Consider the following 15,927-nt stretch of genomic DNA (forward strand, 5'->3'; position numbering starts at 1 on the left):
GCTCAAACCAGCAGTACTAGAAAAGACAGCCCAAACCCTCAGGACATCCCCAGCATCTTGAAGGGCAGATATAGCTGGCCTGGTCTTGGAGAGTGAGCCAGAAAGTAAATTGCTACCTAAGTATGAAATTAGGTGGTACAGTAGATAGAGTGCTGGCCTGGAGTCAGGAAGACTCGAGTTCAAATCCAGCCTCAGACACTTACTAGCTGTGTGATCCTGGCCAAGTCACTTAACCCTGTTTGCCTCAGTTTCCTCATCTGTAAAATGAGTTGGAGAAGGAAATGGCAAACCACTCCAGTATCTTTCCCAAGAAAACCCTAAACGGGATTATAAAGAATCAAACATGACTGAAAAATGACTGAACAACAACAATGTTGTTCTAAATTAATATGCTGCCCACAGAGATTCTTATATGTGGTTTCATAGGCCTCTTTTCTACTTGAGTTTGACACTACCAATCTAGACCAATCCTCTCATTTTGTTGTCATTATTCAGTCACGTCTCACTCATTGTGGACCATACTGTCAGTCAAGTTTTCTTAGCAAAGATGTTGGAGTGGTTTGCCATTTCCTTCTCCAGTGGATTAAGGCAAACAGAGGTTAAATGACTTGCCCAGGGTCACACAGCTAGTGAGTATCTGAGGCTGAATTTGAACTCAGGTCCTCCTGACTCCAGGCCCAGTGCTCTATCTGCTGAGTTACGTGGCTATCCCTCATTTTACACATAAGGAAACTGAGGTTCAGAGAAGGAAGTGACTTTCCTCAGGTCCCACAAATAGTTAGTAGTGAAGCTGGTATTCCAACTGAGGTCCTCTGACTTAAAATCCAGCATTCTTCCTGTTGTACCATGCTACATTTGCATTTGGGAAACTACAGATATCATGAGGCATGTTTCTGGGAAGGAAGGGGAGCATGTGAATCTTCCTTCCCCACCTAGGCTTGATCCACGCATGTGAGCCCCCATCAAGGCTTGTTCCAAGGTACCCTCTTTCCTTTGACTGACAGGGACTCTTGAAACCCAGGTGCCCTCGGCCTCTATCCCCGTTCGTCCCAAAAAGGAGCTGAATTTGAGCAACAGAGTTAAGCCAGTTTATTATCCTCCCTCCTTATTCCTTTTCTGCTCACTGAGATCCGAGCTCAGAGGACTTCAGGGTCTCACTTTCTGCAGACAGCTTGAGAGAAAAGTCGACTACAGAAGCTGCCTGGGTCAAGGCCCCCAGAGAGATGACATCAATATGAGGCCCACAGAACTGAGGAAGGTTGTTCAACGTGATGCCCCCACTTGCCTCCACCCCAACCCTTGGGAACTTAGCCTTCAGCGCTGCTGCCGTGGGGTGCAGTGTCTGTTGGAGAGAAGAAGAAAGGGAGGTAAGCACTAGACCTGCTACCAGCAATCCCAACACCCTAACCAATGGCCCACCTCCCAGCAGACAACCCACTGTCGAGTCCAGCCTCACCTCAGGGGACAGGTTGTCCAGGAGGACCAGGTCAGCACCTGCCTGGGCAGCCTTCAGGGCCTCTTGTAGGCTACTACACTCCACTTCCAGCTTCAGAGTAAAGTCTCTAGCCCTCCGAGCCCTTTGAACAGCCTATGGTAAAAGAAGGGGCTTGGGTAGAAGGGCCTTAAGAAAAGGGTGTAGTTGGGGTTTGGCTGCCATGACTTGGGACAGGAGGGACCAGGAAAATCATAATAATTATTATAATAACAACTCATAATTCTGTAGCACATTAAGGTTCATAAAGTAACCAAAACTTTGTCCTAAGCCTGCTTCTCTTTTCAGTCTATGCTATATAACTGGTCTCTCTGCCTGATCTTCCCCTACTTTAATTGATCTTCCACTCACCTGCCAAGGTGATTTTTCTCAAGCATAGATATGACCACAGCAGTGAGTTTCAGGGATACCTCCAGGATCAAATTTAAATTCCTCTATTTGGCATGGAAAGCTTGTCATAACCTGGCCCCTTCCTCCTTCTCCAATCTTCTTATATCTTATACCCTCCATATTATCTACCTTTTAGTACTCCGTGCCCTACCTGTAGGTACTCCATCTCATTTATACTGGAGTTCTCCCATACCTGGAACACTCTCTCCCCTCACTGTCACCTCTTATTGGCTTCCTTCATGACTCAGCTCACCTTTCATCTATTCTGCATATTCATCCAGTTATTTACATGCTGTCCCTCTCCCTCTCCCCCATTAGAACGTATGTTTCTCTAGGCAAAGGGCTGTTTTTGCTTATCTTTGTACAGACTGAGCTTAGCATTTTGTCTAGTCCTGTCCAATTCTTCCATGAATCCGTGGACCATACTATCCATGGGTTTTCTTGGCATGGTTTGCCATTTTCTTCCCCAGTTGATTAAAGTTGAGTAACTTGCCCAGGGTCACTCAGCTAGCAAGTATCTGAGGCCAGACTTGAACTCAGGTCCAGCACTCTTATCCACTGAGCCACCAGCTGCTTCTAATGTAAATATTATTACCTGCCACACACATACCCCATTTTACAAATTCAATTAAATTTAATAAATATTTATTAAGTGCCTAATATATGCCCGACACTGTGCTAAGTGCTGGGAATACAAAAAAGAAGCAAAAGACAGTCTCCGACCTCAAGAAGCTTCCACATGAGGAAACTGAGTTGCATAGAAGTAAAAATAACTTCTCCAGGGTCATATGGTTTGTAAAAGTCAGAGCCTAGATGTGAAGTCATTGGGGATGTGGTTATAGTTGTCATTGGGTTTCAGGTTGAAATTAGTCCGGGATTTCATCTGAGTTAATAGGGAGAGTTTGGATGGGATTAGGGATAGAGCGAGGACTGGCACAGTTAGAGATGGATTAGGATAAAGTCTTGGATTATACCTCTTCCACACCACCAGCTGCCATGACATGGTTGTCCTTCACCATCACGAGGCCCCCCAGGTCATAGCGGTGTGCCATGGCGCCCCCCACCAGCAGCCCATACTTCTCTGCCAGTCGGAAGCCAGGAGTGGTCTTCCTGGTCCCTGCCACATGCCCGGCCCAGCCTGTGGCCTGGGCCATTTCCACAGCAGCTGCGGCAGCACTGGCCACTCCACTACATCGGGCCAGAGCATTGAGTGCCACCCGCTCTCCCAGGAGCAGGTGGTGAGCAGGGCCCCGGACTTCAGCCACTCGGGCCACTGGCACCAGACGGGAGCCTTCGGGAAGGAACCAGGTCACCTGGCAGTCTAGCTGGGAGAAGATAGCGTCAAAGAATGGCCTCCCTGCCAGGACCCCAGAGGACTTAGCCCACAGGACAGCTTGGGAAGGGGCTGCTTTGGCCACCAGGGCTGCATAGTCAAAGCCAGGGCAGTCCTCCTGTAACCAGGAATCTGCCAGGGCCTCCAGGGTCCTGGAGGGCAGAAGCAGAGCAAGATCTAGGAGAGAGGAAAACAAAGGAGATAAGTCACCATAGTGACCAGAGGGACCAAGTGTGGAGTTGATACAATATTGCCATCTGGTGGATAGAGAAAGGAATTAGAACGCCCCGAGTACCCATTCCCAGGCCTAGCTCAGCGTTGGAGGAGTCTTTCTGGGGTGCACCAATGGCTCTCACTTTGGTCTTGGAAGCCTGTTTATACTCTTAAAAATTATTAAGGACCTTCCTCCAAGGAGTTTTTATTTATGTGGGTCATACCTATCTTATTAGAAAATTAAAATGGGAAAAAATTTAAATATTTTTCATTTGTTTAAAAACAATAATAAATGCATTGCATGTTAACATAACATATTTTTATGAAAAATAACTATATTTTCTAAAACAAAAAATTTCATGAGAAAATGTCATTGTTTTGCATGTTTTTGGAAATCTCTAAAGTCTGGCTTAGTAAAAGACAGCTGGATTCTCTTGCATGCTTCTGCATTCAATCTGTTATGATATGTTGTTCTGGCTGAAGCACTTGAAGAAAATCTGGCCTCATGCAGATATATAGTTGGAAAAGGGAAGAGCATCTTAATGGGCAAAAAAAGATCTTAGTATTATTACAAAAAATAGTTTTGACCTCAATGATGCCCTTGAAGAGTCTCAGACAGGGCAGCTAGGTGGCACAGTGGATAGAGCACTGGCCCTGAAGTCAGGAGTACCTGAGTTCAAATCCAGCCTCAGACACATAATACTCACTAGCTGTGTGACTCTGGGCAAGTCACTTAACCCCAACTACCTCGCTAAAAAAAAAAAAAAGAGTCTCAGAGACCTTTAGGAGTCTAAGGACCAGACTTTGAGAACCCTGCTATACAGTTATCCTGAGGCTTAGCTGGAAAATTTGAACCTGGACAAAGATAGTGGCCTGAGCTGGGGCCCTCATGGACACTGCCCCATGACCTAGCTACTCCTAGTAGTTTCCTACCTGGATCAAATCCCAGAATCTCCTCCCACCTCCCACCCCAACTACCACCAACAAAGCCCAGGCCTCTTTCCAAGGAACCAAATATCTTTTCAGAACTGATAGGGCCCTATGGAGATTGTCTCCAGGGGTGGGGAACTTGCAGCCTCGAGGCCACATGGGCCTTCTAGGTCCACAAGTGCAGCCCTTTCTATGAACCTCTGTGAAGTTTGAATTCTGTCAAAGGGCCGCACTTGAGGACCTAAAGGGCCATAGGTGGCCTCAAGGCCGCAGGCTCCCCACCCCTGATCTAGTCCAACCTCTTCATTTCAGATATGGTACAAATAGAGCAAACATCAGAGCCCAAATTGGAACTCAGTTATTCTAACTTACTGTCCAGTCCTCTGGACTTCTACCTTCAAACTCCTGGCATTCAATTCAACTACTCAACCACCAATAAGCACCTACTATTTGCCAGGTACTGTGCTGGGTGCTAGGAATACAAACACACACAAAAAAAATCCCTGCCCTCAAGGAGGATACATTCTCTATGGGAAGACAATATATGCACATATAAGTAAATACAAAATATATGGGAGGGGGGCTAGAATTTGGTGGCTAGGGGAAATAACAAGGTATTAATATACTAATAAAGTACAAAGACCTTTCACCCCAAGCCTTGTCAATCCTTTGCAAGGTAAAAAGAGATGCTAGAAGAGCAGTAAGGGGCAGTTTGGTGGGGGGTGACACCTGCATTTATACAAGACGGCAGTAGCAGGAGGAAAAGGGATTTTCTCTCCTCCTTTGAGATGGATGGCCTGTCTCAAAGTGCAGATACTTGCCAAGCAAGAGGATGGAAGAGTTTGGAATGTCAAGCAGTTTGTGGCAAAGAATAGAGACACGGAGAGAGAAAGCTAGTGTTCCCAAAGGAGCAAGACCAGTGGAAGCATAGAAGACAGCTGGCTATGGATTCAGGAGATAACTAACCCTGGCAGCTGAGACTCAAGCTGAGCAGAGGAACCAACCCAGGGAGCTCACCTGAGCGAACACCTCAGAAAAGATGTCATAAAGACTGAACAGGAAAGGACGCTGGGACCCTACAGTACCAGAAATGGGAATTGCCTTGGACACATATTCGCTAGCTGAGTGCCTCGCTCCCATTATATCCTCAGAGCCCACTCTTCATACCTATCCTATGTGTATTTGCGGGAGAGTGCATCCCAGGTTTACAGGAGGAATATTTTATAGGTACTGCTCACTCTAAGCCATCTTAGCCTTTGTTTTGAGCTAATTATGTCTACCACCTGATAACTAAAAGTAATGTCACAGGGGAAAGGTTTATGAGTTATACTTTTAGGAGTGGGTGCCTACAAGATACCCTTGGAACCCAAGGTAGTAGTCACCTCCCTAGAGATGCAACCTGCAAACTTGTGAGCACCAGGTTGAAGAATTAGGTGCTACATTCAAAATAAATATCAGGTAATTTGTCAAGGGGTAGGGAGGCACTTGCTGCTGGAGAAATTAGGACAGCATTTTGGTAGGAAGTGGTACTTCAGTGAAACTTTGAAGGCAGTCAGGGTCACTAAGATGAGGAGGGAAGGCCGCCCTTCAGTCTCCACCCCCTCCCCTACACATATACATATTCCCCAGGTATGAGAGGCAACTTGTACAAAAGTGCATAGATGGAATGTCAAGTGTGAGGAGCAGTAGGAAGGCCAGTATACACCACCAAGTAAAAAGGGGAGTGATGTATAATAAGCCTGGAAAGGAAGACTGAAGCCAGATTGTGAAAATCTTTAAATGCCAAACAGAAGCGTCTGTATTTGAGCCTGTATTTCTACCAGACACTGAGGTCCTTTCTCAAGCTGAGTTGCCAAGCATTCAAACTGTACTGCAGAGAGCACAACTCCAACAGGCTGGCCATGTTATCTGAATGCCAAATGAATGCTTGTCTAAGAGACTATTTTACAGAGAATTCACACAAGGCAAGCTCCTCACACAGAGGTCAGAAGCAATACAAGGACACTCTCAAGGTCTCTCTGAAGAACTTTGGAGTCAATTGTGAGACATGGGAGACGCTGACACAGGACCACCCGACATAGTGTGCCTCCATCAAAGACAGCACTATGCTCTATGAGCAAAGCAGACATGCAATAGTTCAAATGAAATGTGAGATGAGCAAATATAGAGACATCTCCACTCCAAATGTTCACATGGACTATTTGTGCCCAACCTGTGGTAGCCTTCTGAGCTCACATTGGTCTGATCAGCCACAGTTGGACACGCTGTCCCTTGACCCCAACATGGTGATGTCATTTGGGTCCTCTTCAAGAACAAAGGGCGACAACCAACCAACCATTTGAGCCTAGAGGTAAGAGAGAGCCACTGAAGTTTATTGAGCAGGGAAGGGGTGTTCAGACTCGTGCTTGTATGGAGGATGGATAGGAGAGGAAAGAGGCTAGAGGCAGAGAGGCCAATTAGGAAGATATTGCATTAGTCCAGGACCAGGGCAGGGAACCTGCAGCCTCCAGTCCACATGTGGCCCTCTAAGTCCTCAGGTGCAGCCTTTTGACTGAATCCAAGTTCTACAAAACACACCCTTTTATTAAGGGGATTTGTCCTGTGAAGTTTGGATTCAGTCAAAGGGCTGCACTTGAGGACCTAGAGGGCCACATGTGGCCTCAAGGCTGCAGGTTCCCCACCCCTGGTCCAGGAGAAAGGTGATGAAAGTCTGACCTAATGTGCTGGCCAGGTAAGGAGAGAAAAGAGGACGGAACCTTAAAATTCAAATCTCTCAATTTGCACATAAGGAAGCATGACCTCCCCAAGGTCACACAGGTAGCAATAGCAGAGCTAGGTTTCAAAGTCAGGCACTTTGGCTCTAGATGAAGCCCTCTTTCCATTGTGCCAGGGAATGGACCCAAGGGAGGCTGTAGGGACAGAATCATCAAAACTTGGCAGCTGATTGACTATTCAAAACCACACTTCTTACCTAACTTCTCCCCAAAGTCCCCAGAGCAAACCTGTCCATGCTGCAGCCAGGCTGGCATCCTCACTCTCTCTGTGCCAATAAATAATAAAAAGAAATAGAGGTAGGGGTGGAATACTATTGTATACTATTGTATGTAACGCTATTGTATGTAAGAAATGATGAAGAGGACGGCTTTAGAAAAACCTGGGAAGACTTATATGAACTAATGCAAAGTGAAGTGAGCAGAACCAGGAAAACATTGTACATAGTAATAGCAACAGTGTAACGATGATCAACTATGAAAGACTTAGCTACTCTAATCGATACAATAATCCAAAACAATGCCAAAGGACTAACAGAGAAAAATGCTATCTCCATCCAGAGAGAGAACTTATGATTAACTCTGAGTGCAAATTGAAACATTTTTTCACTCACTTTATTTTTCTTCTTTTTTTCCCCCTGAAACATGGCTACTGAGAAAATGCATTTTGCATGACTGCACATGAATAATTGATGTCATATTGTTTACCTTCTCAATGGGTTTCGGGAGGGACTGGAGGGAGAGAATTGGAAACTCAAAAAATGTTTAAATGAATGTTAAAATAAATAATAATTTTTTAAAAATAGAGGGTAAAGCAATAAAACTAATAAACATATCAACTTAGTCAGACCCAATGTCTACACCCACAGCTTCTCCTTTCTGCAACATCTCCTTTTTCAAGATCTTCAAATTCTCCCCCACTTAAATTCAATTCAACAAACACTTACTCTGCACCTACTACATTCAAGGCATTATGCTAGGCACTGGGGATGCAAATACAAAAACTATAAAACACTCCTTTACTCTTAAGGAGTTTACATTCTGCTGAAGGATGTAATGTAGACAGTAGACATCTACCCTTTCTCAGCTGCCTGTAAACATGCTCAGGCTTCCCCCAGTCCTTAAAAAAAAAAAAAAAAGTCATCCTTTGACCCTTCTGCCTAATCCTGCCATTGCCCCAAATCCTCATTGTCAAAATTGTAAAGTATCTATTCTCACTGACTCAAATTCCTCACCACTCCTTGTCCTCAATGTCTAACACTCTGACTTCTGCCCAACCACCCTACCAAAGTTACTTCCTCTGAGGTCATCAACGACCCCCCACACCCAATCACCAAATCCAATTGCCTTTTTTCAACCTTCATGCTCCTTGATCTCTTGGCAGATTGTGACACTGTTAAAACCACACCCTTCTCTCCTTGGTCCTCTCTTTTCCCTTGGCTGCAAAGACATAACTCTTTTAGTTTTCTTTATACCCCTGACCGTTTCTTCTTTGCTTCCTTCCCTGACTTGGCATCCTCTTTCCAAGTCCTTACGGTAATTTTTCTTTAAGGTTCTAGCCTCAGTGCTCTTCTCTCAATACATTCCTTTATTTGACAATCTCATTTTATCCTCAGCTTTAACTATGCAAAGGACTCAAATCTGACCTCTTTTCTGAGATCTTGACCCATATCTAGAGAGAAACCAGATAGTAAATAGTATTTATTAAGCACCTGTGTGTTAGTTAGAGGGAATACAAAGACAAAAATGAAATGCCTGCCTTCGAGGTGCTTACAGTCTATTTAGGAGACAACATATACCCAAATAAGTATATATAACTCAGATTTTCAGATAAATCTAGAGCATTATGCTTAAGACTCTCCTAATCGAAGAGGATGGTGTCTGAGTGTGTATTGAGGTGATGTGATAGTTTAAAGAGAAAAAAATTCTTTATTCCTGCTTCAAAAAAGAAAGGCAAACTAAGGTCCATACTTTCTTGGGGATCAACTCCAAATATGTAAAGAGACACACGCACACACACATAAAGTCAGAGAAAGACAGAGACAGAGACAGAGACAGAGACAGACTCAGAGACAGAGACAGAGACAGACTTTAGAAAGCAAATATGTTGCAGAAAGATGCTCAATGTATCACATATTTCCAGCTTGCTTCCCTAGACACTAGGGAATTTCCCTTTGGGTGAGATCAGGACCTCTTTCAGTTGAACAGAGATATTTTGCTCAGAAAAGAGGAAGGGAGAAAGAAGAGCTCTAGATTTGAATCTGAATTTGAAATTAGAAGCTCCAGTTTGTCTGGAGCATAAAATACATAATGGATATGTTGGAAGTAACATGAAATAAGGTTGGAAATGTTATGCTAAATTGGACAGGGCTTTGAATGCCAGACAAAGGAGTTTGAATTATACTTGATGAGCAATAGAATATGGAGCCATTAAAGTTTCTTGAGCAGAAGAGCAATACGACCATACTGCTTAAGGCAGTGAAATGAAGGGAAGAATGGAGACAGGAGAGCATGGAGGTAGGAAGATCTTTTTAGGAGACTACCACAGCAGTTCAGGTAGATGATAATGAGACCCTGGGTGAGAGTAGTAGCAGGGGGTACAGAGAGTGGAAGTTATGAGAGATATTGTGGATGCAACATCAAAAGATAATATCTCGTATGATTCTCATAAGATTGAAGATCAGATTGGTTTCAACAGGTGCCCAGTCATAACTGGAAACTCATAGAAAGCTACTAAAAACCCATTCTGCCCCCAGCTTTTCCACGTACACTTATATCTAGCCCCCCACACCTCCTCCAGCTAGTATTTGTGATTCTGGTGTTTTAATCCAATACGACTTAAAATGCTGTAATCAACCCTTCTAAATTTTGGCAATTCCGGTTGCCCAAGCTTAGTTATAGCTCTGCAGAGAAAGTCAGGACAAGGGTATTTTGGGGTTTTTTTTTTAAGGTAGATGTCAAGGGTAGGGAGAAGATGATAAGTTCAGTTTTGAACATGTTGAATTCACTCAGCAAACATTTGTGACCTCAGGGCCTAGTGCAGAGCCTTGCACATAGTGGACAAAGAAGGTACAAGACACTATTCTAGGTGTTTGGGATCCAAGGACAAAAAATAAATAGAATTTAAACTTTAATTTCATTTACGCTTTATTGAGTTTAAGGTGCTCATAGGACAACTAAGGGATGAAAACGGGGCCCTGGAGCTTGAGAGAGAAGTTGAGCTATGGATAGATTTGGGAACATGGAGAAATGTGTTTTCTTTGGTAAACATTAGTATGGATTCACAAGGCGTGGTCTGTAATAACCAACATGTCATACATACACGTGGTTCTGGGATACCTGAGAGGGAAGGGAGGAGTGCAATGGTAATGGTTCCATCATTATCATTGTGTTCATATGATGGGGGAGGAGTACAGAGCCAGGTAGGGCTTCCCCTACTAACTGAGAGGAAGTGTGTCATACAGCCCAACTCTACCAGCACTTAGTCAAACAAATCAGAAAATAAGCAAAGCCAAGACCTCTATCAAGCATCCCAGATGGATGGCCAGGGCTGGGGAAGAAACACATTTGTCCCATCCAAAAATGGTGGCCTCATATCAGGAGACTGGGTCTTTCCTGGATGGTACTCAGGAGATTTACTTCAAATAAGAGAGATTAGTGTTACTGATTTCTTACCTGTTGTGGAGAATGATGAAATGAAGTATAAACAGGGGCAACTAGGTGACACAGTAGATAGAGCATTGGCCCTGGAGGCAGGAACACTTGAGTTCAAATCCAGCCTCAGACACTTACTAGCTGTGTGACCTTGAGCAAGTCACTTCACTACTGTCTGCCTCAGTTTCCTCAACAATAAAATGGGAATAATAATAGGACCTACCTCCTAGGGTTGTCTTCAAAAAAGATGTATAAAGAGCTCTGCCCACATTAGTGCTTACAAAAACTAAGTTAGTGAACATGAAACATCACTCCATTAATCTATAAATCTATTATTCTAAGAAAATACCAGAGGCAGTAACAGTATAATGGTAAGAGGAGATAAGAGCTCTGTTCCAACTATGCTGCTAATTCTCTTTGTCACCTTAGACAATTCATATCCCTTCTCTGGGCCTCAGTTTCCTCCTCTGTAATATGACGGGTTTGGATTAGACGCTACTGCTTTCACCTTTTAAAAAAAAATTATGTCAGGGCAGCTAGGTGGCGCAGTGAATAGAGCACTGGCCTTGAAGTCAGGAGGACCTGAGTTCAAATCTGACCTCAGACCAAACACTTGACACTTACTAGCTGTGTGACCCTGGGCAAGTCACTTAACCCCAATTGCCTAAACAAAAAGAAAGAAAAAAACTGCAAAAAAAAATTATGTCCCTCAATGCTGTCAAACTGTCCTCCTCGTTGCCATCTCTTAGAATCCCAGTTTCCTTCTAAATTTAGCTAAAATGCCCCCTTCTACATGCATCCTTTCCTGATTCCCCCAACTGCTAGGCTAGTACCCTCCTTGCCAAATAAAATAAGTCTGGTTTCTATTTTTCGGTGCAATGAGTACTGATCAATAAGCCCAGTACTTATGAACCTGTACAGAGTACATTAGCCTACTCAAATGCTGAAATTCTCCACATGAAAGAGGCTGGGGGGCGGGGAAGGGGGCGGGCAGTGCTGCTTTGAGTAGAGTTGTGATGACGACTTTGGAGTATTTGTAGACATTCTGTAACTGGTTCTAGTCTGCTAAGCACATGTTTGACAGTGGCCTCTTTGATTCAGTGCCTTCAAAATCTCTCTCTCTCTCTCTCTCTCTCTCTCTCTCTCTCTCTCTCTCTCTTCTCTCTCTCTCTCTCTCTCTTTCTCTCTCTCTTTCTCTCTCTGCCTCTTGAAAACCAACATGTGGCCCCATGAAAACAGGTCTCTTGTCTTTCACCTCATCACTTGTTTTTTCCTTTTGGGTGGAGGAATTGGAGGCTCTAATTTTGTGAATTTCAAAAGGTCAGGGGGCAGCTAGGTGGCATAGTGGATAGAGCACCAGCCCTGGATTCAGGAGGACCTGAGTTCAAATCCGACCTCAGACACATAACACTTACTAGCTGTGTGACCCTCGGCAAGTGACTTAACTCCATTGCCTAGCAAAAAAAAAAAAACAAACAAAAACAAAAGGTCAGGAGAGTGAGCCTTCTGTACATCCAGGAGTTTGGAAGTCAAGTCCATTCTGGGCTTTGCAACCAGCCTGGTATAGGTGCCCTAAGAAGTAACTTTTAGGACCCAGCCCAGCAGTTGCCTAAATGAAGGATCATCCGAGCATTGGCATTGCACTTGAACTTGGTGGAACTGCAGCAGTTTGGGGTACTGGGAACCCTGAAATGCAAGGGTACATGGGGGTCTGCTTCAGAAGAATTTGATCACTCAAGCCTTCTTTCAGTCGAGGTGGTAAGGTGTATTTGTGACACCAATAGAAATGAGCTAGATTCTAAGTGAATCTGCACAATTTAATGGGGGTAAGATTGGTATTTATATACAAGAAAGGACAGTGAGAGGATCTGGATGGGATTAAAGAGTAGTAAATGGCCTGGAGTGGACCAGATGCAGACAATGAAAGTAGTGGAGTGGTCTAGGCTAGGTCAGAGAGCCACAGTGAGAGGACAATTAAAAGGATTATTGAGTATCTAGGTAGGTTGGAAAGGGCCAGATGCCTCAGGCAAAACACCAGTGTGGGAAAGTTCAGGGGCTGGGCTGTTTTCAGAGAAATGGTTTTTTTCCTTTTAGGGGTCCAGGTTCCATCACCCCATCAAGACCAAGGCTATGGAGAAATTGAACTAAGTCTGAGACCATTGTATCCAGAGACTGAGGTAGTATAGAAGAAAGTGTGGTTACAGCTACATCTTTGAAATTCATATCCTTTTTTTTTTCTATACTCTAACCCCTTTATTTTCCAGGAAAGGTAACTGAGACATAGAGCAGTTAAGTAAATTTACTCAAGTTATATATGGCAGAGCCAGGATTGGAGCACAGATCCCTTGGATCCAAATCTAGCATTGTCTCCTTCATGCTAAGAAGCACCTTGATTTAGTGCTCCCTTCCTAGGCTGTGTAAGCTTGGGGAGAAGCCATTAGATATAGGATTTAGGCTCCTCAGGCCAGTGGGCACAAGCCCCATCACTCCACTGGTTTGTTATGACTCAGTGTTTATTTAATGCTAGCTTACCTCCTAAAGAACAAGTTTTGTAGTTTTGCCTCATCAGCCCCAAAGGAAAACAGAATTTGGAAGAGAAAGGTGTCCCTTCTTGACCACAGAGGTAACAAGCTAATCAGTAGAGGAGCTGAGAATGATATGAGAAGGGAAATGGTAGTTTCTGTTGCGATTCTCCACATGGCACCAGTCCGGGGTAGATAATGTACCCCGTCCCAGGAGTGGGGCTTGTAGGAGCTATGGATCACAAGCTGATGAAGGGGAGGGTACATAAATATCCCTTTGTAAAAGTTAATTGATGTTAACTGGTTAAATAGAACTGGGGGCCTAGTCACTGGCACCAACCAGTGGGGGGAACACGGCTAGTGGGGGATGTTTAGAGAAGAGATACACCAGTCCCTCAGTGGTACCCCTAGATCCCTTCGGAGAAGATGTAGCCAGATTGGATCTGAGATAGTTAGCCAAGAGATATGCTCACTAGACTTTATGTCCATGTTGTCTCCCCACTAGAGAATATAGGTTCCTTGAGAGTAGGGATGGTCACTTTTGTCTGTGTATCCAACATGGCACAGCGGAGACAGTTGGCCTTAAAACCAAAAATACCTGAATCTAAGTCAACACATTCTGGCTGTGTGACCCTGGACAAGTCACTTAACTTCCCAGTGCTCTAGGTAAGTCTCTAAAACTAAGTTGCAGAGATAGCAACATTGACCTATAGTGCTTCCCTCTCTGGGAGTTTCCTATCTCAGTGGATGGAAAATTCAGTCTCTATCTCCAGTGCCTAGCACAATGCCTGGCACATAGATGGCCTTTAATAAACACTTGTTGATCAACTGATGATGCCTAAGGTCCCTTTCAGCTCTGAGATCTGATCTTTCACCATACTTTGTCATAACAATATATGTTCCTATCAAACAGTCAGAATGGACAACCAAGTCATAGAAATTAGAACTGGAAGGGGCCTTAGAAATCACCTGACCTAATCTCTTCATTTGACATTAGGAGAAACTGAGGCCTAGAGAGGTACACGTACAGAATGGAAAAGCCAGGAATAAGTTCTGGGTCTCCCCACTCCTACCTTAGTGCTCCTTCCATTTGCTGAAATGAAATGAGTTGTCACACTCCTATGGTGTCATATCTGAGCAGTTGTCGTGACCAATCATGTTGGCTTCCCACCCCAGGGGAAGACAGCAGTATCCAGTAGACAGGGTCCCTTCCCCCACTGCTATGCAGCTTCACCAGCACTTTGCCCCCCTCCCCTTTCAGGTTGGTAGTTGGAAGGCAAAGTTCAGAGGCAGCCCTGCAAATACCAGCTCTGTCCTCTTCCCTCACTCTCTTCCCAAGAGACAAAATCTTTCTCTATTGCTCCCTCCTCCATTTCCTGAGATCTCTGAGACTGCCTTCTCCTCTATACCTCCTTTTGGGAAATAACAAGAAGAAAATAAGAGGAGGCTGGAGATCTTTCGGAGAGCTTTCCAGAGGAGAGGAAATACAGGCATTTAGGAGGGAAAGATGAAAGGCAAGAAGAGGTGAGATATTGGGAGGTAGGGGTGAGAGGAAGAAGAGGCCATTCTTTACCTTCCTTGTCCATGGGGGTGGACTGGGCTCTCTGCTACTCCGTTCAGATCACAAAAACCAGGTGAAGATAAAACAAAGGGGGTGGTGAGTGGGGTGGGGGAACAAAGCACAGCCCCTTGTCTTCCCTTTCCCAGAACTCCAGAGCCCGTTGGTTGCCTGGTCTCTCCCCCCTTCCCTCCTCCCACTAATCCCCAAATCCCCGCCCAGAACCGAGCCTCCTCTCCTGGGCCCTGGAGAAGTACTGACTTCCTGCTATGCCGTCGTTAACCTGAAAGTTTGGTTAAAGAAGGCAAACAAGTTAGGTGATACATGATTATATAGTTTATTCCCTTTCAGCTAGCGAATCATGTTAACATGGAAGCCAGAATGTGATTCTGACTCGGAGATTAAGCAAAATGAGAGAGGTTTTATACAGTTTAGAGTGATCAGACTCAGGATGTCTGTGTTACAAAAAAAAAGGTATAGCCTCCATATGTTTCTTAACATACAGCATTAAAAAAAAGGAAGTTACTTAATTGCATAGATTGTAAATACAATAGAAGGATGTCAAAGTATCAATAAAAATTATAGATCCAGGGGGCAGCTAGGTGGCACAGTACATAGAGCTCTGGTCTTGGAGTCAGGAGGACCTGAGTTCAAATCCAGCCTCAGACACTTAACACTTACTAGCTGTGTGACCCTGGGCAAGTCACTGATTGCCTTACAAAAAAAAAAAGGAAAAAAAATTATAGATCCAGGATATGTGTTTCTTCTACGTAACATATGTCTGTAGGATACAAAAGAAGGAAAAGTCTCATTGATCAAGAGAGTGTCTGGTCCCAGATATCCTGGGCTCAGTGAAGAAGAACAGGAAGAATGTTGGTGAGCTCCACCTGGTCCTGAAATTTGCTGACACAGGAAGGGGTGTTTTTAGTTCACTCAGAGAGAAAAAGATTAATTCAGGTCTTTGGCCCTTATTGGGGCTCAATTGATCTGAAATGATTATCACTGTATAGTCATTGTCTCCTCTCCACTTTCAAATGAAGGCTCCAGATCTTTCCTCCCACAGT

General features: G+C 44.3%; 1 protein-coding gene across 1 annotated transcript; it reads right to left on the reverse strand.

The window, feature by feature from the left end:
• Positions 1–1,065: 1,065 nt before the first annotated feature.
• Positions 1,066–15,065, reverse strand: QPRT (quinolinate phosphoribosyltransferase). The gene is made up of 4 exons (XM_021008481.2): positions 14,879–15,065; positions 2,857–3,392; positions 1,457–1,588; positions 1,066–1,342 (listed from the first exon to the last, which is right to left on the reverse strand). Exons 1-4 carry the CDS (start codon positions 14,889–14,891, stop codon positions 1,121–1,123), a joined length of 903 nt encoding a protein of 300 aa, XP_020864140.1. The 5' UTR covers positions 14,892–15,065; the 3' UTR covers positions 1,066–1,120.
• Between the last annotated feature and the right edge of the window lie 862 nt (positions 15,066–15,927).

This window comes from Phascolarctos cinereus, unplaced genomic scaffold (genome assembly GCF_003287225.1).
Source record: "Phascolarctos cinereus isolate Bilbo 61053 unplaced genomic scaffold, phaCin_HiC Scaffold_4;HRSCAF=312, whole genome shotgun sequence".
Classification (NCBI taxonomy): Eukaryota; Metazoa; Chordata; class Mammalia; order Diprotodontia; family Phascolarctidae; genus Phascolarctos; species Phascolarctos cinereus.

Excerpts from the sequence above, each read along its gene's own strand:
- QPRT (XM_021008481.2), bottom strand. Across the intron at positions 1,589-2,856 it reads CAGCTGGTGGTGTGGAAGAG|GCTGTTCAAAGGGCTCGGAG; the intron begins GTATAATCCAAG and ends CTTTTACCATAG. Across the intron at positions 1,343-1,456 it reads TGGACAACCTGTCCCCTGAG|ACACTGCACCCCACGGCAGC; the intron begins GTGAGGCTGGAC and ends TCTCTCCAACAG.